Below are 22001 nucleotides of genomic sequence, written 5' to 3' on the forward strand. Positions count from 1 at the left end.
CCACAGGAGTTTCCGCTTGGTTGAAGTACGTTTATCTCATCGTGCTGTGTCTTCAAATCGCCAGTTTTCACCGCAATTGCTCTATTCTGTTGGAGGTCAAATGAATGAAACGGTTGTGTAAACAGTACCGAATCTTCGTGACTTTGCCTGGGCTTTAAAAGCGGCGGTTTTTTCGGACGGCATGCAGTCTTGGGAAGATACAGTTGGTGGTAACGTATCGTAGCTCGTTCGGTAAGTGGAGCGTTGCGATTTTTGCGTGAGTAGTTTTCAGGACAATAGGCTAGCTTAAGGACCGCCAATATTTTCTTCGACACCTACGAATCGTACTGTAATATTTTTTTATGGTTTTTGAGTGTAAATGTCGGTTGAGTTGTTGCCGGTGCCGGTTTTTGCTTTCTTTGCGCGGGAAGAGAACGATAGTGCAAGTTCCTTGCATACGAAAACCAAAACGTTGACATGTTCATAGTTCACATAAATTGGTCACAATTTTTTTTGTAGTTACTAGGTTATAAAACTCATAGGATGGAACTTTGGTGCGTTTGCATGAGCTTATTGTGGTCGTAGTTTAAACAACGGCCCGCGGAGATCGTTGAATCACGAAACGTTCACTTGAAAATTATTTATTTGTGTATGCTCTGATTTGTGCGTGAGCTCTCGGAGATCTAATGCGATATGATTGTTTTTGAAACGTCCGGTGGCATTTACTGCCGCAACTGAGTAGTCAGTAGCTTTTTTAAAGTTCCATACGTCTTTCAAAGTGATAAATTATTCACAGGAATTATCTCATTTCTCACTTGCAGGGGTCGGAAACCGCAACGCCGGATTCCATAGATCTCCCTTCACTACGTACGACTTACGAAACGCCCGAAGGTCGAGAGTGGTTGGACAATAGGAACGCACTTGAAACATATTATTGGCTTCGCTCTAAATTTTCGTCTCAATATATTGGATCACCGGGTTGAGTAAGACATTTGCAAAGTTGACTCATATTATTTCTTGCGAAACAATCTCCATTTGAATATTTGTGCGTGCATTTTGTCATCTTGTGTGGTATCGAAAGCACCTCGACGACAAATCGTACAGCTTCTGTTGTGTTTTTGTAAAAAGATGAGTAGTTCTATACTCGTGAATGGGAATCAGAGATCAGAACTGGTAATATTTGTATCTAAAGAAAAAAGGCATGGACCCATAATGGCTTCTGTTCCAGCAAACAAGGAAAATGTCTCTCCGGAGAAAGAAATCGAGTGTTTGTCAGACAGTTTTGAAAAGAACCTTTCGATGATTTCGAGCCACAAAGAAAATGATGGACGCTATTTTCTGGACTTAGTAGAGAAAGAAACCGAGCGATTTACGCGACTTTGTCACATAGCAGAACAGGAAATGACGGCAAATACAATTCCCGAAGATGGTAAGTCTATTTTTGGAGATGAATGGTTACAAATATGTACAGTGAATAAAACATACTTCGCTCGCAGGCGTGATAATTCGTCTGCCCAATTATTGTAGTTCGATTTTAGAGCCCATTAATGGGGAAGACCTCTCAAGTCAACTTAATGAAATTTAACTTCCATGTTTATCATGTATACTTTCATTTTAACACCAATGGTTATTTGCTATGTCTGTGGTTTTCAATTTTAGAAATAACCCTGTCTCTTTGTATCTGTGATTTTAAAGTGTTGGGGGTAGGAGGGGAGCCTTATAATCCTTTTAAGGCAAAAAAGAAATTCATAGACCAACAGCATATTTCAGTCTTCTCATTTAATGTATTAGGGCATTAACAGAATATACATACATATAATTATGTTCCAAATACATGGACATTTTCTTGTCCATGGTTATATTTTATACACTCTTTGAAGGCCTTAGGGGATATTAACCATGCTTATTTCAGTGCATGACTTGGATGGAGACAGGAGCATATCCTGCCGTAGATATTGCTTTTCAATACAGCTGTGTAACTCCAAGTTTCTACTGGATGAAAGAAAATGTGCACATTTAGTCAGCTGTTTTGCCTGGCTCTGATCCACACCCTAATTTCTCTTCAGAGTTCCAACTGGGAATGTTTACTGCTGTTTGTTGTTGTTTTGCATTTGTTAAAAGCCTTTGTTTTTGCTGGTGTGGTCTTAAATTTTACACACAAATAAAGAAGGGAAATCGGCAATAGATTTATGGAAATCACTTTCATCAACACGTTCTTCTTCCAAAAACTGTTTTTTGGACTGAAATGTAGAAAATTCAACCAAAAATTGAAACAAATGTTTCATACATGTGTTTTTACTCTGCTTAAATGCTTGAGGGATTGAGTCGTGTAACCAACTTTTTACATGAAAAACATCAGTGCATCGTAGTAAGGAAATTAGAATATTATGAGCTCTCGGTACTCTATTTGTGCATACTTAAGCAGCCAGTAACAAGCATAGTATATTTAAAAGAATGGTTTGCAACATTTTTGGCTCAGAAACCAAACTTAATGAAATGTTTTTCAAAGCTAACTCTAGAAATTAAATTATTACAAGTACATGTATTATTGAGAACATTTCATTTATGACCTTGGGAAAATTTATATACTTGATGTTTATTTTCACTGATTGCAAAATAGATGTTTCCATTTTGTTAATTTTTTAATCACATTCCTTGAGGTCTTTCTGTGTTTACTTCCTTATATATTATGAACTACTGATCAACAGAGCATGATAATCAATAACTCCTTTTATACTGACAAATATGATTTTTCCCACCAAGAATCTATAAATAACTTTATAATCAGTTATAGACAAGTTCTTGAGAGAGTGACAAAACCTTAAGTTCTATCTGTCAGGTAGGCATAGTTTTTTTCTAGAAGGTGACCCATGTTCACTTTATTATCATCAGCCAGACTGTGCCTGATGGAAATGGTTGTGCTTGTCCGTCAAATGAATCCTTAGAAGACAGTTCCTAAACCTACTTCTTAAACAACTGATATTAAGAAAAATCGATTGCTACTTGTCTAATGGACACAAAAATGGAAAATTGAAACCCAATGGAGTGCTTGCAGTATAGAAAGAAAAATGTTTTACCAGACAGTGGTAATCACTTTGTATTTTGTTAATTACAGGTTTGTTTATGGTAAATTTTGTTTTGGTTTTAAAATGTTACAAACCAGTTTTATGATCTCTTTCCGCGGTCATAAGCTGAAACAAAGGAACATTTGAGAACTAAAGGGCTATGAGAATTTTTAAACAAAGTTATCACTATCCAGAGTATTCAAGGTCATTTTAAAGCATTGGCTGTGGAAGTTTTGCAATGATCCAGTGTCTTTTATATCTATCAGTTTCAAATGGATTAGTGACAAAAAATTTTCTCTTTTATTAGTCCTTGCTTGCTTTAGCTGCAAGACTATAAAAATGCAACTTTTTTTCCTTTTGTGTGTGTGCTCCAAAAAGGGGGGCGGAATCATGGTCCCAGGTTTTCCTAGCGGAGACCGAGGAAACTAGGGATAAGAATCACAACGTGTCACAGCACGTGTATATTTTGTGAAGAAACTTAGCTTAGGAGAGATTTATGCGAAAGATGTGACGAGTTTTTTCAGAACTGCTTGGTCCACAAATTATATCGTTTTTAAGCGTTGATTACTTTGGAACAAGTGAATACTTCAGTGGTTGGAAGAAAAAAGAGTCTTTACTTAGTGAGCAAAACTTTGATGGTGAGGCTAACTGGTCAGGTGTTGTAAGCTTTTGTTGTATGTATATGAGTCTTGTGATGAGCAGGTGGTTTATTTTCGGCGATGATTGAAATGACTCGCCATGTTCATCACTTTTTTGCTCTCTGGCAATGATGTTATTTCTCTCAAATTGAGGCCCTTGATTTTTGTGTATTTATACACGTGTACTCAATTAATTCAGAAGCAAATCGTCAAATACAATATAAAAAGTAAATATCCTGAAGAATACTCGACTGTCGATAAAGTAGGAGTGAAAAACTTTTGATGAGGAAATCTTGCTTCGTCTAGAATTAATCGCTTCCTCATTTCTTATCTAATCTCCAAGCAAGCAATATTTACTGCATTTAAAGGGGCTGTGTCACGGCAGTCCAGTTCATTTTGTTTAATTTTGCCAATTACTCCCCTTCTTCAATCGCTATGAAACTTAAAGTAAGAGAAGAAATTACATTAAGTGGCAAAATCAGAGATCCGTGACAAATAATTATGTCTCCTGAGCATTATTTTTGAAGTTGCAAGCAGCAGGGATCAACTTTCAAAAACTGTTAGGCTGAACAGTTTTCAAAAACCCTAATTTCAATCCGTTTCAATCTTCTTCAGTTTTGAATATCCGTGGCATCTGTTGTTTCTGTTATGTTATTTTAACCTTCCAAGTTTTAGGCGGTTATTTTTATGTTTATCTAAATTTAATGGGCATTTTGTAATTACCCAATTTGGCTGAATTTCGTGACACAGCTCCTTTAAGGGCATTCTTGGTAGTTTTTAGGACCTGTGTATTTTTTAACAAGTTGACTTCTGATTCATGTTCAGTCTTATATTTTTTCTAGATGTATGGAAGCAATTTTTTTTGTTTCTCCAAAATCATTTGCCATTTCATTATACCGTGGACCCATTTTCAGCTAGAAGTCTAGAGCTTAATTTTGTAGTGTGCTCATGTCGTTATTAAGTAGATTATGATCTGTTGAAGCTGAAGATGACTACTGCACAGGTCAAAATGTCATTCAAATTCAGCAGCAGTCCTACACGGGACTGTAGCCCCCCAGATGATCATCCTGTTTAATGAAGAGCCAAAGCTGTGAAGTTGCTGAAATTTGATCAAATGGGGCATGTTCCCTGTCAAAGAAAGTCAAATTAATATTGAGAGCTGTGAAGGTATTCAGCACAATCCAGTTTATTAGTATTTTTAAAGTTATTAATGAGTGCCATACAGCCATTTATGCAGTGGTGAAAAACATAATGATTTGTTTATAGTGGAAGTGCACTTAGCTTTAATTCCAGCTAGTGTTTAGAGAAAGACTACTCAAGTAATTAAAAACAGAACAAAACAGGATTAAAAGCTCCAACTGGCAGGACGCAACCAGTAGGCTATGAACATGTAAGCGCATTTTGAAAGATTTGAACTCAAGATGTTACCCCAAAACAAATGTAGCTAGTGATCAGAGTAGAACTCCAATATGGAACCACTAGGATTGTGAATTTGCATGTTGACCAATTGGCCATTGTGTGGAGTCTTTTTTGGATTTCTGGTGATCACTGTATAATTATGTTAACTTCTTTTGTCTTGTTTCTATACATAATTGCTGCACCTTTTTTCCTGCAATCCTATTGGTCCAAAAGGTTCATGCACTGACTGTTGACTCCAGCCATTCTCAAGTAAACCATTGAAAAGAATACTAAGCCCACAGCAATCTCAAGTTTATTTAGAGAGTGCCGAGCACTGAAAGAATTTTTCTTGTAGGTTTTTGTAGGTTGAGTGCTGGAAATGCTTAAGTTGATTGTTTTAGGAGAGACTGCGTACTCAGTGATTTTCAGGGAATGAAAAAAAGGCAGGCTGTGTTTCAAATAACATCATGTTTATGGATGTAAACCCACGACTGTTTAATGGATTATCTGTCTGTTATTAATCCAACAAAAAGGGTTAATTTGCTCTGTTCTTTGTCCAATATTATTTATGATCATGTTTGATGTCCTGAAAATATACAGTTTTACCATATTACACCATATAATTAGTATTTTTAAGCCGGGAGCTTCATGTGACTTCTTGGAATTTTTATTAAAATCATTAATTACTCAAGGCTGTTTTTATACTGGGATGTTATTATATTTACTTTAAGACTTAGTCACAAACTTGTTCTTGACATTTTTTTGATATCCTTATGATGCCATGGAGAAAAGAGAAATAATAATTATTTCTCTAATCTCTATGGAATCATAAGGATTATTATTATCAATTTCCTGTTAGAGCTATTATTTTATTTTACCCCCAAGACAGTTTTTGTGTAGCAGTATTAGTTAATGTTAATGGCTCTCGCACAGTAAAATATATTAAAGAGGTGCAAATTCTATTATTTGTGACTTTGATTTTTAATTTTATCAGATATCTATGAGATTATCTAAATAGACTTTTAGTAAAATATTCTTAAGGATGCTGAAATTATCCTTTCAGGGGTGTGTTGTTTTTGGAGCTTGATGTAGTCATGTAAAACAGAACTGACCATAGATGACCAGATATTTATTGCTTTTGTTGTCGTGCTTCTACTATTATTAAGATACTACTTTTAAGTGGGCACTTTATTGTGCCCCAATCCACATACACTCACAATATCTTCCACCCTTCATATACATGCACGTTTCCCAAGTAAAGGAGATGTTTTTCATGATTATGGTTCAATCTGCTTAAACTCAGTGTTTTTAAAGTGTGCATCTCTGCTCAAATTTCATTGGTGACTTGAATAAGCTGTGCAAGAAAGAACTGGGTAAAGATTTTGTTGTCTTTCATTTATTTTAGCAATTGTTGAGATGCCACTTCTAGGTGGATACTGTATCTACAGCATTCATTTACATAGACTCACAATATTTTAACATGTCACCAGGGCACACCTCTTCCAAGGGGACTCTCATTCATTTCCTCAAGGGAATGCACGTACAGGATGTTCCTCTTCACATAATATTTCAACTATTATTGTTCCCACTGATTGAAAGTGATATGTATGGCTATCATACTCTCTATCATTAAATGGCAATTCATTTATTTTTTTTTAAATTTTATATTTCAGTTTTTAATCACACTGAAATACTATTCAATTTGCTATAATTTATTGTTGCTTCATCCACCTCTAAGTTATTTTAACAAAGTCAAAATATCGGTTTGGTCTTCAAAACTCCAAGAATAGCAACTCATTTGATATTATTTTAATATGTACGGCTGATGTTAATTTTTAAATGTACAGCCATGTTATTATCAATATCAATTTACTCCAGTAATGAGTTTTATTTTCAGCAAAAGCAGAATGTATTAAAGTTGTGCCTTTTTGTTCATTACAGCTTGCGGTAAAATCCGAGCAGCCACTGGAAAGGCAATGCTCTTGGTGAATAAAAAGTTCAAACAATTTAAAGGACTTTGTGATATGAATTTGGTGAGTTGCTGACAAAATATTGTCTCTTTTACATCATCTTCCTTAGATAGCGGCCTTACACGGCCTTGAAACAGCGACATAGGACAAGATGAAATGGTGACAAAGGACATAAAAATGGGTTGATACTGACAGGGACTACATGGCCTACTCCTCAAAGCTTGAAACAACCGCATTTGAAATTCAGACTTGCACCCCCTGCCCCCACAAAGGTGGCCTCTAGATACGGACTTAAAATTAAAGGGACAGGTTCACCGTTCAGTGCATGTCCATTAATTGAATTACTTTTTTTGAATTTATTATTAATTCTATCGGTTAATAATCCCACTCACATGTATCTCAGGCATCTCCGAGTGTATTTCAAAGGAGAAGTGTATTTCAGAGTAACCTGAAGTAGGATGGAGGAGTACTAAAATGGATTATGCCAACACTACTCCAATAATTTATTGTTGACTGGAAGGTTTTATTCCATAGTTGATGAATTTACAGCTATTTGCACATACGTTGATCAAGTGACTGCCTGGGAAGTGTGCAGATTGGTTCTTTGACAATGTTATGACATGATCATATTGCCTGGATAGACAATACAGCATGTCCCAGCAGAAAACAGCATTTTGATTAATGAGCATGCACTGAACTGTGAAACCTCCCCTTTACAGTAGATTTCACTTCTGTAGCATGGAACATGCTTGAAAACATGAATTGCAGAAAACTAGCCATTTCTATTTATTGGGAAGGGGGGAGGAGTGGGGGAGGTAAGGAAACTCCTGCCTCTTTTTACAGACCTGCTCAGTACATGTAAATGTTGTTTGTCCATTTAGCGATGTACAAAGAATTATAAGTTCTTTTATTGGTCAGTAGCATCTTTCTATGAAAGGAGGTTTTTGACAATGTTGATAGAAGCAAAAGTATCTATCTCAAACATAATATATTCTGGTTTCACCCCAGACAACACTTCCATTGCTGTTATTTTGCCCCACCACCCCCCCCCTCCCCCCCCCCCCTGCTGGTGCTAGGAATGTTCTGCAAAATTGGCAAGCAATTTAGTTGTCCTTTTCACCTCTGTGCTTGCTACACTTCAGTAAAACAACATTATTTTGGAGATATTGAATCTATTTTGGCGTGAAAACAATTTTTTTTTCTAAGAATTAAAAGTTTTTATCAGCAGCAAATTATGGTCATAACAAATTTGAAGAAAGGATATACTAGCACTTTTGAAAGTCCTGCTCATGCACTGCCATGTAAGATGTTGGCAAAGTTTTCTTCCAATAACTCATGTCACAGTTGCATCAGATATGTTCTGTGTGTTATAATACTGTTTTTAATGTGAGCGAATATTTCCGACAGGGTATTGGAGAAACCAATGGTAGGAGACCAACTAACGCTGACCTTGCAGGATTTTGGGATATGGTCATGATCCAGGTATGTGCCATTCCATATTACTTTTGCACAATACCTTTCAGTGTAAATTTACTGTGAAGTTCAAGTTAATTTTATATTAGTTTTGGCATTCAACCCTCTTAAAAAAGTTGAAAAATTGTGAACCCCTCAGATTCTTAGTGGTGGAAGTGGATCAGAACATTATTACCTATAGTAGGGGAGACTTGATGTGTCAGCTACATGTAGAACATTGTAATTTTGGCTACCTCTTGTTATGTCATGGTGTGTTACACATTTTACATGTAGCTAGTTCAAGGTTAATATACTGTATTCTTTTCTGATGTGATAGGTTGATGACGTAAATAATATGTTTAGTAACATTGACGAATTACGCAAGAATGGTTGGATACAAACACAACAACCCAAAGATGAGGTATATATAATAATAATTATTGTCTTGCACTCTTAAAATAATATTCAAATATGTTTTGCCTTATAATCTGTCAAGTGAGGGTTTGATTTTGTAAGGTTTGAATTAATAAGTTGATTAATTTTGACTTCATTAACACAGACTGATTCTTCAAAGAGATCATCATTAACACGTCAGTCGTCACTCTCACGGCAGTCATCACTGGGTAAAGGATCAGTGAGACGGCAAAAATCTATTGAAGAAGTAAAGGCTACTGAAGCAGAGCAGAGAGCTGCAGCAAGACAGCGGTTGGCAGCGGCAAAACGAGCAGCAAGGCAAAGAATGCAAAAGCAAAAAAATCAGTTAGATGATGTGGAGATATTTTGTTCACCCAAAAAGTAAAAGTTCAATTTCAATAATATTGTCAGTGCTAAGAATATAGTAAATAACGTTTGTAGAAACATATTTATGGAAGAAATTTAAATAACTTTGAAGTAAATAGCTGATAAAGGATGATGTCCAGTATTTAGTTCAACTGTTAAGACAAAATACTTGAATAATATTGTCTCTAAGTAATCAAACAAATTATCAAAAACAAATTGTGGGAATTATAGTTTTGGAAGAGATTTGTTACTGGCAATATGTGAAATAATGTTAGTCCCAATTACTTGAGGATGTGAAAGTGATGTTAGTTAATTGTACCTCAGCTAGACACCTCCATAGTTTATTGATACCTTCACTGCATGCATTACAGTCACCTATGCCTAGTCTGAAGTTGTTACTTATGGCAGATTGGTTAGACTGTGATATTATTTTATGAGGACGTTAATTTTATGAATTATTCTTTTTTTTGTTTCGGTTTCCATTTGTTTGTGTTTCTTTTTTACCAGTTTGATTTTGATGTCTCTCACCAGTGCTTTTGTGTAGATTAAATACAGCAACTTTTACACAATATGGTACAATATAGAGGATATTATATGGCCATATGGACTTACCAAGTTTCTCTTTAAGTATTGGTGCAATATTCTTCAACATGAGGAGAGAAATTCTGTATTTCCATGCAGCCAGGCAATGTTCTATGAATATATAAAACACCGATGAAATACCAAACCATTTCACTTTAACACTTTTTGCTGTGAGAGGCACCATTCATTATGTAACAGAAGCACCCGGGGTTATATGCTTCTGTTATGTAACCATAGCAACCATGATCTTTTCATAGTGTGAAGATAAAATGTTATTTATCATATTTTTGTGCAAAAGCTCACCTACTACTTTCATGATGTTTTTATTATAATAATCATAGATTTTTTCCTGTCTTCTTTACCCCTTCGCTGCCAGAGTACTTGATGGAGTTTTGTAAGGCGACTCTAACTTTTGACTCTGCAGACGAAATCCTATGATGTGACCATTCAAATGAAAGCTCTATTCCTGTACTTACACATGGTGCTATTTGTTTGTCAACATTTTAGAAAACGAAATTTGGAAATTCGGTCGAATTTGCCTTTGGCCACATTTGGCAGTGCAAGGGTTAAATTAAAAAGTGATGAAATTTGATGAGGACATTCAAGTGCAGGGTTCTTACAATATATTTGTAAAAAGTAAGAAAGTATTGTAAATATTGTAGCATAGGGCAACCTTTTTAGATGTCAGGAGTGGTTTTCCATTTATTCATTTATAATGCTGCTTGTAAAAAGGTCGTGAGAAAGAGTTGTGTTTAGGTCAATAATTTCGTGAGATTTACCATAAATTGTTTGGAAAAAAAAAAGAAGTGAATGTTTTATTTATTATCACAGCACTTTTTGGTTACATGTTTTTAGTTAACCACCTACACAATTGCCTTTAAAAAATAATGTATCTTTGTGTATATTTTTCTCCATTCATGAAGTGTGTATTTTTAGAAAAAAATGCTAGCTTGTTTTACCAATAATCTTAAGAAGGAATTACTTCAGAGGTCTAAAAGGAGGAAACAACATACTCATTGTCACGGTCTCACCAAAATTTCGTGAAAAAAAAAATCTTCAACTATTGTGCTTAACATATTTTCATTTAGAGTGCTAACTTGGAGGATTGTTACAATAGTCCAATAATTATAGTCCCCAAAATTCCAAACTTCATGAAATTCATTTTCTTAGAGTCTCCATGAACTGCTTTCCTACCATGAAAGATCAATTCTAATCAAGGGTGTTGGATATAATATATTAAATAAATAACTACACACTACTTTTAATGTTTGGTTTTTGTCGCATTAATGGGAAATCAGTGGATAACCAATACTGTTATCAATGTGCATGCCTATAAGCAAAGAGAATTTTGTTACCATAATTGTCATAATTTATTCTGTTAGTTTTACTGTACTTCTAATTTGATGGTAACAATACTGGTATCCCATAGCTAGTCATTAAACATATTTGCCATAGAATGCTTTTTCGTAGTTCCCATTTAGTCATTTTAAGAAAAATAAACTTTATTTGGGAATTTTTGTCCTGGTTAGTTACTACAAGTAGATCTTAGTGTTGACTTGCACCTTAATTCCCTCTTTTCCCTCGACTTCAAATGTGTGCCACACATGCTATCCTTAGTACTGTTATGAAATGCTGGTTTTTACAAACAACTGGTCAAAAAAATTAATACACATAAAGTGCATCAAAATTACCATTGGTATTTCTGAAATAAGTGCCCACTCTCTCTAATGAGCGCCCAATATCAAACAAGCCCCCCTCTCGAATAAGTGCCTTCTCCCCTCCCATCACTGTCTTTAATAGTAGGGAAACAAGGAAAACCTGTTTCTATGCCACTTTATTAATAACGCTGTGTGTAAACCATATAATGGGACTAAGGTACAGAGGTACAACAGGAGAACTTAATAAGCACCTCCCCTTGACTAAGTACCCATCCTTTTAGCCGCAACTTAAAAACACCCTACCCTGCGAGCAGGGGTTTCTCTCTTGCATGCCTTTTAGCATTTACGAAGTCGTTCGCGTGTATTGTCTGTCACGTACTTGGTTTGTTTACACCCCGAGAGAAACGTTTCTCACAGCACGTAAACAAACCAACTACACAACAGACAAGCCACGCGAACAACTTCGTAAATGCTAAAGAGCCATGCAAAAGAGAAACCTCTGCTTGCAGGGTAAAAATGCCTAGGTGCTTACTCGTGGAAATACGTTATTAACATTTTCTAGCCAAGTTACCAGGCATTCATCCATCCATGCCTTCACGTGGGAAAAAATTTAGATATTTGGTGTTAACACTGCACCAAAGTTTTTTACCATATCAGCTAAAAATTTGACCTGAAGTTTGGTGTTCAAATTTTTAAAATAACTAAGCACTATTGATCAAGCATGATTTTGTGTGAACAGAATACCCAAATGCAAGAATTTGTCCGGTACTGTGTGATCATAGCAACACAGTACAGTTAATGGGCAAAAAAATATTTGAGTACGACTACAGAGTTGCAACAATTTACTGTGTTTTAGCAGCCTGGTCCATAGGTGTACTCTCTTGCCCTATTGTCCTGACCCCGGTTGTTCAAACATTGCATAGCGCTATCCCCTGGCGCTATCCATCGAATAAATCACTATCCAGCAGATAAGTATTAGGAAAACCAATTATTACAACTGGATAGCGTTCTCCACCTTTGAAAAACTGGCCCCTGTTGTCCACGTGAAGTCTGGGAAAGGGTGGGTGAGTCTTAGCAAATATTCTAAAATGCCTAGGGACTAGGGAGGCCCCACACCATGCTAAGATGGCCTCACTAGGGTGGTCAAACTCTGGTCAAAAATTCACCTACACCTCTTTGGATCCAACTTACAGATTGTAGAAGGGACATCAAAGTGCTCAACATTTTGACTGGAAATATGAATGAAATTTTTTCTGAAAGATAATTCGTCGCTTTTTAAATAGCACTCATTTTGGTAGGGGCTTCAATTAGAGGTTGCAGGGGTTTTTTCGCGCGTTATAAAACTGAGAGAATGAAACTGACACGTTCACTGGAAGAGCACACTTATAATATAATTAAAGTGAAAAATAATAACATGTTAATGATGAAAGTTAACTGTCAGTGTTATGTTTCTTTGCAATCGAATCTATTTACAGATCAACAACTTTAATTTCTTGGTAATGTAAGAAGACCATTAATACCATGACAGCAAAAGAGTGATTAATATTACATAACCAACTTTATTTATTTATTTCAGTATTCCCACGTGAGTACATGGTATTACCGACATTATTTATGCTATAAATCTTAAATCAAAACTGGGACAAGTACATTTTCTTGCTGCCGGCAAGTTATTATTTTAAAGCTTTCTTGTCCAATGGCAAGCCAGGTCCAAGCAAGTCATCCTCCCACAAAATCATTGAGAGGAGCAAGAAGTGGCCACAAACAAGCAAATGTGAGAGCTGTTTGCCCAGAGGACAAGCTGGAATTCAAGTCTTTTTCGAGCCCTGCATTGTCTTATGCAAATAAAATATATATTGTAAAAAGTCAATTCCCTGAATCAAATATTGTAAAATATCCATTTACAGGACTGAGGTGGAGGGGATTTTTTCCAAGTCAAGGTTATAGGGAGACAAAGAAAAATTAAATGCATATATTATATTTAAATGATTTAAAAAAATCATTGTGCAATTGATCGGAAGTATAAGCTCTTATAAAATAATTAGCTTCAGAATACAATGGGTACTCATGCACATAGGATTATGTATTTCTTGTATCGATGAAATACACTGGAAATAATTATTATTGTGAAGTTACAAAAGTATTATGTACAGCCATATTTATAATTTTAAGCAAGCTGTGTGATCATGGTGACCTGTTCCTGGCCTTTTAAACTCGTCGGTAGACGCCAACTTGTTTCTGACAGTTAGGGCAGCTGTGGATGACATCCTTAAGTGAGTCCATACAAAATGGCACCAAACAACATCCAAGCCATCCACTGTGGACAGAGAAAGTAAAAAGCATGCACATGTATTAAAGAGAGACACTAACTAAATTTTCTGATAATAATAATAAAAAATAAATATGAAACTTATATTGCGGATATTCAATAGGAATATTTTCATATGCGCATTACAGAAGATAAGATAAAAATAAGTCAATTAAAAGCTATCATAAAAATGTATGTCAATTAAAAGCTATATTGTAAATAAATAAATAAATAATTGAATAAAATAAATAAATAAGTCAATTAAAAAAGGACGTTTTGAGAGCTCTTTTAAAATGTCTAAGGCTCTGAATGTTTCGGATCTCTGCCAGAAGAATGTTCCACAATTTCAGAGCCACTGACTGAAAATATGCTCGGTCACCAAGTGTAGGTCGGCTCCGTGCGTTGGCTGGTACCAACAAAGTCACATTCCTGAACTTAAGATTATATAGATCTAAGACCAAATCCCCCCAGATTTTTGGAAGTACCTATTAATATTCTCTGTAGTCTGCCTGCATAGCGGTCGCTTGCGTTTCCTTTAAAAAGCCAAGTAGGGCAAGCACTAATGACGTGCCAGGGCATTGTTTTGCTCCTTTCCTTGCGCGTCTCGTTTCTCCTGCTTGGCTTAAAGGAAACAGAAACGACTGCTATGCAGGCTACATCCTCAACTGGCTACACCTCAGAATACCTCATCTGTCAACAGTGGAACCGCCACCTTATGGCCACCTCGATATTACGGTCACCAATGTTATTAAGGTCACTTTTTTTTGGCCCGGCAAAATGGCCATACATTTTTGTACAAAAATCCCTCATTAATGCGGTCACCCACCAATACGGCCAACGGCCACATTTTAAAATCCCTAACAGTAGATGTCTTTTATAATTTCACCCCGTTTATACGGCCACTCATTCGAAATAGGAAAATTAAAATGCCTGTGTCATGTCAATTTCATTGACCTAGTAAGCTAAGCCTGTTATTTCTTTTGTTCTTAGAGTACAGTACATGAGTGCGAATGTGATGTATGGTGCATTTGTCATTTGAGATTTTACCTTGCCCCACTGGTTACAGGGACAGATCCAGGGGAGGGGCTTGCCCCCTCCCCATTATTTTTGGACCACACTGAGGCCCGAAGGGAGACCGCTCCCCCCCCCCCCCCCCCCACCTTATCAAAGGGTCCGCACTCTCCGCAGTCCGCAATCCACAATCGGCACTCTTCCCTTTACGCTGACCGTGATTACCACCAATCGTCAAATTCTGAAATTACTAGCTTTTATATTCGTACAATTTCCTTGAAATCAAACTTTTGGGTGTTATTACGGACCTAAAACCGTTTAATTTAGTAAAAAAAAATCGGAAATAAGGGTCACTGAAATGATCTGAACTTGTTAAACTGCAATCTTGCATGAAATCAAACGTGCCTCATTGCGTACTCGCAGCGGTGAAAAAGTTTGAGAAAATCCATTTGAGATTTCTTACCCCATCATCGCTACACCACCACAAGCTATCCAAGTCAGTGTTCCTGGTATGTATACAGTGCTTGTAACAATTGAGGCCTGACAAAAAGGACAAGTCATAGCCGTAGGATTCTCAAGAAACCTTAACCCAACGAAGACAGGACCGGGTTGCTGTATTACTGTGGTAGTGGTGGCTTGATAGCTTGGATGCTGTTGATTTGTGGGCAAAGGCTGTTTGTTTCCATATCCTGGTGGACCGGGGTAAGGAGGCGGCTGTTCCATTTTACGGTAGAAAACCTTTCACTTCAGGCGCTGAACAAATTACAAAACTCAATTTTTCGCTTTGAGGACAGATGATGTCATCACTCTGCATACACTTAATAGAAAATACGTCACGCGATGTCACCTACCGCCCATACTTCATACCTATTTTCGATTAAATTTTTATTGTTTCCTATGCGGCGTTTATTCAAGTGCGGCGCGCTAATTTTGTTTGAATACTGTAAACAATCTTAATAAGTAGTTTCTTAGAAATCGATTTTGAGATAAATATTAGCGATAAAAAATCACGACGTTTCGACCTCTCCGAGGTCATTTTCAAGTGTATAAAATTTCTCTAAATTAGCATAAGTTAAAAACAAGTTATAATAGATAAAAATGTGGTGAACGCTAAAATGTGGTAAAACATGTAAAAATGTAAAAAGTGCTAAAAATATTTATAAAGTCAAAAAACAATGGAAATAAAACAATGTTAACAAGAACTACTCTAAACAAATAATTTGGCGCGAATTGAATCGCACTGTTTGTTTTATTTCCATTGTTTTTTGACTTTATAAATATTTTATAACTTGTTTTGAGCTGTTGTTCGAAGCGGGAAGGGAACGCGCTTATTTCACTTCCTCTGTCACTGAAACTCTTCAAGCAATCTTCTAGCCCTGAAGAGATAAGGGAAACAATCAACGAAAATTTCAAATTCACAAGAATTTGTATTGAAAACCACTCAACCGTGGCTGGGTGGCAAGAGTAGTTTTTCCCATTCATATAGTTGCAATCGCTTCTTTTGAGATACTTTTAAAAAACCTTAGCCTGTGTACAGACGCCCCCCTCCCTCAGAAAAAAATCGGGAGATTTCTAAGGGAGGGGGGACGTCTGTACACAGGCTCAAAAAACCTCGGTACAACTTGGTAATTTACACCATCCAGACATTTACGAGTCTATCTCAGCAAAATAAGGGAGACATTGTAACCCTTTAAGTTACATAATATTTACAAACGATTTACAATAACTGTTGTTAGCGATTTTAAAAAAGTGATTTCGAAATAAACGCCGCCCTTGAATAAACGCCGCATTGAAAACGCTAAAAATTTGATAACCGCCGCGGCGTTTAATCGAATAAATACGGTAATTATTGTTTTCAGCAGTATTTACAGAAAGTTGATAACGTGATCAACAATTGTAAGGCTATTTTCAATTGTGTTCTTTGGTCTACACTTGACGTTGAATAATTACGCGTTGGAGAAAAAAAAACAACTGTTTTTGATTTCTTTTTAGTTAATTAGAAATGGTGATTTTTCGCCTTTTCAGTGTAGTCTTTGGACTCCTCGTGTTTGGTTCTTAATATTTTTTATGATTAGATCTCTTTTTATAGATCCAACGTTTATAACTAGCGGGATCTTCGTCCACGGTTTTTGCAGTTAATCTAATGCCAAAAGAATAGCTTGTTGCGTGGAATCCCACGACCAGGGCGGATAAATGATAACCTTTATCCGCCCTGCCCACGACGGGTGCATGTGTCCTCCGGATTTTAAGTGACAGGGATGATCGAATGGGGGCAAATATCAAAACCCAAAAAGATCCCATGCTGAATTTCCGAGCAATAAAAATTTCCAGAAAGCATTAAATGATATAACACGAAAAACAGAAACATAAGTTTTGACTATTAAAAAAAAACCTGCTTAAATCAAGCTACCCCGAAATCGAAAATTTCAAACCCCAAAAAATCCTTTGACAGGAGCCCATAACCTTTGATCATCCCTTTCACTTGAAATCCGCAGTACACCCCCCCCCACCCCCCACCCCCCACCTCCCAAGAGTGGACCATCACCCTACAGGCCATAATATATGGGAGCAACCTCCGGAAATATAATCCAAAGAAAAATGACTGTTTTTAACGGGATGCAAGACATTTTTATTTTCCATTTATATATATTTACAGACCATACCAACATAATACTAAAACATTCACATGTGTGCAGTCTTCATATGAAGCTCTTTCTATAAAACTCTCATACTTTCCTTATCTTTTCGCTCCTGCTGCTGCATAAACAAAAAATTTTAATGAACTAATACTGGTGCAAACAGTGTTGATTGAGATAAACAAAAAAAGTTGGTCTACCATAATGTCACAAACATTTTCAGAGACCAGATACTAGATCCAGTTTGGTAACCACCATTTTCACAAAACAGTCAGACTTATCTAAGATTTTGAGGAAATGCATAACCCAGCCCTCTCTTCCTGACAGAAGCACACAAAATACCTTGACTCAGAGACCTAGTTTCTGCTCAACAAATATTGTCAAAGTTTAAGTCAATGTAAAAGGAAAAAAAATTCACATCAGCATGAGCAGGATTTTATCCCACAGCATATTAGCCTCGTTTTCTCTGTCAGTACTCAGCAAATAAGCAGTATTTAGCTAATCACAATAATGATTCATATTGCACTGACCACTGAGGTCCATATATAACAATCACACACTGAATAAATATTAAATATGAAATTTGAAAATCAAATATCAGATGTCTCACAGGTAGTTTAAATATGGTATATGAATAAGCAGGATAAACAAACTTCAAATCTTGTAAGAACTAACTAAATGTAAGTCCAGTTCACTTTTTAACTATATTTTAAATAAAATATACACAATGACACATAGAAGAATCACTACATCTATCACTACTACCAGTAGTAGGTAAATAAAATCTTTGCACTTGCATGGTTATCTGGATGGTGGATAATAAAAAAAAAAATGAATGACACAGTGCCTACACTAAGGAGTTAAATGTTGCATATGTTTTGAAAATCCAGCATCATCAGTCTACATGCGACGGAAGACACCCACTTGCTTCTTGCAGTTGGGGCAGCTGTGGATCACGTCTTTGAGAGCATCAATACAGAATGGGATCAAGCAACAACCGAGCCAACAACTAGACAAATGTATAAACAAATTTAACTATTAGAATGAGCTTAATGTTTAAATCTACATTAGACTTCTATGTACATCCATAACTGTTAATAAGCAAAAGTTCACTATTTAATTCTGCCTTATCAGCCAGTACTTATAAGACTTATATAAACCTCATAAACAGGAGTGAGTGTCACCAGATTTTAGCCAGGCATCTTCACTTTTCCAATGGACATTCCATGAATCCAAATTAAAATTCTCAACAATGTAATACCATAATATGTTTACACAATATTTTTTTACTACAACCTCTCAATCCCCGGATTTACTGAAACAAGCTTATTTTATAAATACACAGGATGAAACAAAAAGCTGAGGTCAAAAATTAATTACAGCTAATAGAATCGGGTCAACAGAATGCTTGCTAATTTTGTTATGGGGTAAAAATTTAAGAATGGCAATTATTTTTTCTGTGAGGCAAATTTACCTCAATGTTCCTGCACGCTAATAGGCTCTTTCTCACATTAAAAACATGTGATGTGACATGAGAACACACCATAAATAAAATCAAGGAGTTCTTATACACTTTTATTTATTGATTCCTAATAAACAATTGCTAAAATCCCCACACAAACCCCTTATAATATTTCTGTTACGCAACAACAGTTCTTACATGTGAACTTGGGTAACCTGTGGTTCTCCTCTGGAGTCTCAATCACTCTTTATTAATCTGTGATCAATACTGTTCAAGACTGCAGAACAGGCATTATCTTTTTGCATTTTTCAGGCAAGCAAAGGTAAGCACAAGGCAGGCAAGAAGGAGGGCAATATTTTTGCCTATATCAATAACATTATGGTCTTGGCTAAGCTCCATCACTTTAAGCTTGTGTATTTCAATGTAATTTGCCTTTTTCCATGGTGGGCCATTATCTAACTTTTGCTACATTGTCCTTGTAATTATATTAGTGTGACACTGCAGACTCCAAATGAAAAACAAACAAACGTTGATGGGTTGTATTAGATGTCATTGCACAAGGAAAACAATGGTGGCCTCACAAAATGTTGGTTGTTTTCTTATCTTGGACTGAAAACACAAATCAACTAACATTTTGATTGACATGTCATCACCAAGGCTTCTGTTTAACAAATAGTTGGACTAAATATATTTTCATAATTCCCAAATATTAAGGATAAGCGGGATCTCAACTTGCTTCATCCATTCTTCTTCTGGCTTTTTGGTGCTTTTGTGATCTTTGCTAACAGTCGCATACAATTTATAACTGTGCCAGCTACGCTGGCTAAATATTTATTTACACAGCAAGTTCCGAACACTTGGTGGATTTCAGCTGCTTTTTCAAATGTCTTGCTCTCTAATAAACCACTATCCTTATCATGCTAGCGTGTTGGATAGCCAAGGAGAAAAAACACAAATTGGCCAGAATATGCCAACTGCAAAAGCATAAATGTTCATTCCCCTATAAATTAAAGCTGTCTATGAAAATAATCCATTTCTTTTTCGTACATACTTCAGCATCTATCTATCAACCCCACATGTCCTCAAATATTGAAAATTGATGGGGAAGGGATGATAGATGATGTCATAATGCACAGCACATGACATCATTTGTGAAAAAAAAAAACGTGCAAAAAAGATGTTGTTGGAATCGTAACATTTGACCTAATTGGTTTACTTCCCACCAATCACATTATTGCTTATAAATATAATGGCAGAGTGGAGTTTGTGAGGAAACGGTCTATGTTAACAGTAAAATAGCTCAAAAAACACAAAATATTTGAAATTTCATTGTCGAATCTACAAGAAACGGCAAACTTTGGCGATTATCCGGGAGATTTCAGACTCTAATCTGGAGACTGGGAGAAACGGTTCAAAACCTGGAGTCTCCCGGATTATCCGGGAGAGTCGACAGCCCTGAAAATTATACAGAGACGAGATGGGAAACATTTACCCTTCGAGCAGAGGTTACATTTTCAAAGTGTGAGCTCTCGTGCGAAAAGTAGCCTCTGAGGACAACTGATCAATTTTCTATCGTGCGCCTGCCAAATTCGTCACACGATTTGTAAGCAAAATTAATCATCAGCAGGTCTGTCGTCAAACGGCACAAGATTCATAAGAATTAAAAAAAAATTGCGACAACTCTGATATTCTGATACGCAAGACTCACACAAGACTCATGCAATGCTCTAACTTGGTCAAGAACAGGAAAAACCCAGTTTTATCAATTTATTCATCCAGATTTCTAGACAGATTTGAACGGTTGTCAGCAGATTTGAATTTCGGCGAAAAAAACGGCATTCTCGTTGCGACTCGTCCAGGACCCTGACAGATCGAAGTGACCAGCCTTAACTTCGTTCTATGAAAGGAGTAACAGTGGTTACACCATCAAGCCAAAAAACCAGTAAATGATAATCAAACACCAAAATACAGTGGAATACATTGTAGGTACCTCTTTTTTATTCATTTCATTTAAGAAAAAGTAAGGTTTAGCATTATTTAGCATTCGCAGATCTCAGTGATATATTTCTCATACAAAGTCTCTTATATTTTCAACAGTCGCCTGTAATGCGACACCGGCGTGTCACCTATGGTATGTAAATTACATTACACCCTTTCCTCGTAATGTGAGTTTGGGCCGCCTGTGACATGATGGGCTCACATATCGAAAATGTAGCCTCTGCTCGCAGGGTAGGAAACATCAGTCTCGTAAGTTAAATTATTAGATAAAAGCAGCTCATCCTCGGTGTAAGAACCCACCGGCCGGTGACGTAAAACAAAGAAAACAAAGAAATTATGAGTAAGTCAACACAATAAAACCTAGAAAAGCAAAAGGTACAAAACAAAGAAAAAGTTCACAGGTTCTTACACCGTGGTAAACCCGTAAAAGCAGATTGGGTGAAATAAAGTTAATTAGTTCGTTGAAGCAACTACAAACTCAGACGAAAACGTTGAAACACTTTGTTGAAAATTTTCGCTCCCTTTTCCAATGTTGTTTTAGCTAGTTAACACTGAAGTCACGTCTCTAATTTGAACAGGAAAAAGGCGTGTTTCAAGAATTTCTGGCGAGGATTGTAGCTGTTACCCCAATTAAACTAAATAGTGAAATATCCGATATCCTCGGCGTACACCTACCCAACAAGAGCTGTAGCACCGCAGGACAGCCACGTCAAAGTACCTGGTGTGAAATCAGTAGCGGTAACGATAGTAGCTTGGCAGTAAGGACAGTTCATTGATACTGGAAACTCATTGAACTGCTGCATGGCCATCATAACATGAGGCTGTTGATACACCACTGTAGTTGTTGTGGGGCCGCTGGGTTGAACTGGGTAGCCTGGTTGTTGTGGATATGTAGCTCCGGGTTGTTTAGTTTGATATTCCTGTCCTCCAGGATATGGTGGTGGAGATTGCGCTGCGCTTGGATACTGTTCTGTGCTCATTTTCGAAGGTTTTGCGAGAGATTTCACCCACTCAATACCACCTGCCTTCGATTTCTTCTTCGATCGTCACACGTACTAAGCAAC

The 22001-nt window shown here is 36.5% G+C and overlaps 3 protein-coding genes across 3 annotated transcripts; 1 reads left to right on the forward strand and 2 right to left on the reverse strand.

Moving 5' to 3' along the window:
• The first annotated feature begins 11 nt into the window (after positions 1-11).
• Positions 12-11392, forward strand: LOC140931365 (uncharacterized). Its single transcript, XM_073381167.1, has 6 exons — positions 12-231; positions 801-1408; positions 7022-7113; positions 8458-8532; positions 8840-8923; positions 9062-11392. Exons 2-6 carry the CDS (start codon positions 1108-1110, stop codon positions 9299-9301), a joined length of 792 nt encoding a protein of 263 aa, XP_073237268.1. The 5' UTR covers positions 12-231; positions 801-1107; the 3' UTR covers positions 9302-11392.
• A 1669-nt stretch (positions 11393-13061) lies between these two features.
• LOC140932454 (LITAF domain-containing protein-like) lies at positions 13062-15641 on the reverse strand. The gene is made up of 2 exons (XM_073382063.1): positions 15305-15641; positions 13062-13839 (listed from the first exon to the last, which is right to left on the reverse strand). The coding sequence occupies exons 1-2, from the start codon at positions 15562-15564 to the stop codon at positions 13731-13733; spliced, it is 369 nt and encodes a 122-aa protein (XP_073238164.1). The 5' UTR covers positions 15565-15641; the 3' UTR covers positions 13062-13730.
• A 1805-nt stretch (positions 15642-17446) lies between these two features.
• On the reverse strand, positions 17447-22001 carry LOC140929873 (LITAF domain-containing protein-like). Its single transcript, XM_073379572.1, has 2 exons — positions 21613-22001; positions 17447-18486 (listed from the first exon to the last, which is right to left on the reverse strand). Exons 1-2 carry the CDS (start codon positions 21915-21917, stop codon positions 18378-18380), a joined length of 414 nt encoding a protein of 137 aa, XP_073235673.1. The 5' UTR covers positions 21918-22001; the 3' UTR covers positions 17447-18377.

This window comes from Porites lutea, chromosome 3, assembly GCF_958299795.1.
Source record: "Porites lutea chromosome 3, jaPorLute2.1, whole genome shotgun sequence".
Classification (NCBI taxonomy): domain Eukaryota; kingdom Metazoa; phylum Cnidaria; class Anthozoa; order Scleractinia; family Poritidae; genus Porites; species Porites lutea.